The 2,281-nt window shown below is 49.9% G+C and overlaps 1 protein-coding gene across 1 annotated transcript; it reads right to left on the bottom strand.

Annotated features, from left to right (window-relative positions):
- Positions 1-241: 241 nt before the first annotated feature.
- On the bottom strand, positions 242-1,847 carry LOC135114239 (cuticle protein 18.7-like). Its single transcript, XM_064030033.1, has 2 exons — positions 1,709-1,847; positions 242-1,046 (listed from the first exon to the last, which is right to left on the bottom strand). Exons 1-2 carry the CDS (start codon positions 1,718-1,720, stop codon positions 435-437), a joined length of 624 nt encoding a protein of 207 aa, XP_063886103.1. The 5' UTR covers positions 1,721-1,847; the 3' UTR covers positions 242-434.
- Between the last annotated feature and the right edge of the window lie 434 nt (positions 1,848-2,281).

The raw sequence follows: 2,281 nt of genomic DNA, 5'->3' as shown, positions 1-2,281 counted from the left end.
GCTTTGGTGTGTAACAGCAGACTTTGGCGGCGCTTTTGATATCTCCCAGACTTTACAAGATGGACTAAATAGCGTCTCTCAACAATGAATTCCCCCCTTCACCTTTCTTACCCCTTTCTGAGTGGTGAAGGAAGGCCCCTATCCCCTCACACCTATGCCGCTGAAGTGCTGCAGAAGTAACAGCATAGATTGCGACATTGGTCCTTCACTTTCTACCAAGTTAGGATAAGAAATTAATATATTTGATGTCGATTGTGTGTATTTCATTTTTTCACCAATATTCAAAAGACATGAGACAATTTTGAAAGCACAAAAACCAATGTGTATGACGTCACCAGCCAAAAGATTAAAAAGGGAGAAGAGAAGCTTGTCGAAAGAGCAGCGTGGCGCGAGGTCGCCGCCTGAGGTCCAACACTTTGCCGGGACGAGCTGATCTACGCCTCCTCAACAGCAACCTCCTCTGCTGGCTCCTCCGCCTCCGCTGCAGGGGCCAGGGCCAGGTGACCGGGGTAACCATAAGGGAAGCCGAAGACTCCTGGGTATCCGTAGACTGCACCCAGACCCAAGTTGTTGTAGACGATGGGTGCAACAGGAGCGGATGGGGCCACGATGGGGGCGTGCAGGCCGTAGGCGCCCAGGGGGAAAGTGTTGGTGTAGAAGGGAGACAGCCTGCCGTCCACGGTGGAGAGGAAGCCGGTGTAGGTGGAGTGTGTACCGTCCAGGTCAAAATCAGGGGCGGCCTCCGCGGCACTGGCGGCGGCGTCGTAGGCGGCTTGGAACTCTGCCTTGGCAGCGGCGACTTCAGGAGTGTCCTCAACTGGGCTCGGAGCGCCCTCAGGAATGATCACTTCGGGAACTTCGCCGGCCTCGGCTGCGGCAGCGGCGGCCTTAAACGCCTCATCGAAATCTGCCTTGGCTTGCGCCACTTCCTCGGTGTCCTCCACTGGGACAGGAGCCTCCGCTGGGGCGGGAGCTTCTTCCACAGGGGCGGGAGCCTCCGCAGGAAGGGCGGCAGCGCACGCGGCGCCCACCAGGGTCAGGAGCACCTGCGGGAGAAGAGAGAGTTTGGTAGGGTTGTGTGCCGTGCTGATTAATCATGAGAGGCAGATGGAAGGCAAGACAGTGAGTGACGAGAGCGTGGCGATGCAGGCACAGTGAAAGTTAATGCTGCCATAGAACTGCAGATTAAATTAATGATGCAAACGAAAGCTTTTATTGAAAAGCAAATAGTTAAACGTTAAAATAAACTTAATATAGAAAAGATTTAGAAAGATGTGTCCAGCTTTGTGATTAACGTGAATGAAAAGAACAGAATTATGCTTATATGCCTGTGTGTGTGTGTGTGTGTGTGTGTGTGTGTGTGTGTCTGTGTGTGTGTGTGTGTCTGTGTGTGTGTGTGTGTGTGTGTGTGTGTGTGTGTGTGTGTGTGTGTGTGTGTGTGTGTGTGTGTGTGTGTGTGTGTGTCTATATATATATATATATATATATATATATATATATATATATATATATATATATATATATATATATATATATATATATATATATATATATATATATATATATATATATATATATATATATATATATGCGTGTGTGTGTGTGTGTGTGTGTGTTTGTGTTAGTATCCAGTAGGGCTCCGTCCTCATGGTGCGGGAATTAAGTGTAAGGAAAACAAGATAAACAATCAGAGATGTGGACAACTTACGAAGAGCTGCATCTCTCAGGTGAGTGTGTGAGCCGAAGTGAAGAGGATCCCTCGTCGCCACCCTTATATACCCGACCTACACGCCCGCCGCCACACCCCCACTCCTTTCGCCGCTCCCACTGCCGCACAAACAATTCCTGTCGCCAACAAACAGAACACTATAGTCCATAGTTTATCTCCCACGCGCTTTTCCATCCCACACACCTGCCACAGCGAAGTAATCACGCCTCACGCACCATTGTTCAAAGAAAAGACATGTCGAACAGTTGCAATAATGGTGGAATCAGGTCTCGCCGACTCTGAGTGACCTTGGCAGGAGGGCGTGGCCAACGGTCAGCGTCCGCGACACACCCAAGCTTCCAGGGCCCACGGGATGACCACCAACAGGACTCCTCCTCCCCCGAACACTTATCTATCCTTGTACTTCCTCCTCCTCCTCCTCCTCCTCCTCCTCCTCCTCCTCCTCCTCCTCCTCTCGTAACATCTTTTCCCAGTGCACTCTCCTCCATAATCTTCTAAAATCATCTTCCCATTTTCGACATCTTCCTCATCCTCTTCTTTATCATCTGCACC

Source organism: Scylla paramamosain, chromosome 27 (assembly GCF_035594125.1).
Source record: "Scylla paramamosain isolate STU-SP2022 chromosome 27, ASM3559412v1, whole genome shotgun sequence".
Taxonomy (NCBI): domain Eukaryota; kingdom Metazoa; phylum Arthropoda; class Malacostraca; order Decapoda; family Portunidae; genus Scylla; species Scylla paramamosain.
Note: the sequence above shows the minus strand (reverse complement) of the source record. Positions and strands in the feature narration are given on the sequence as shown.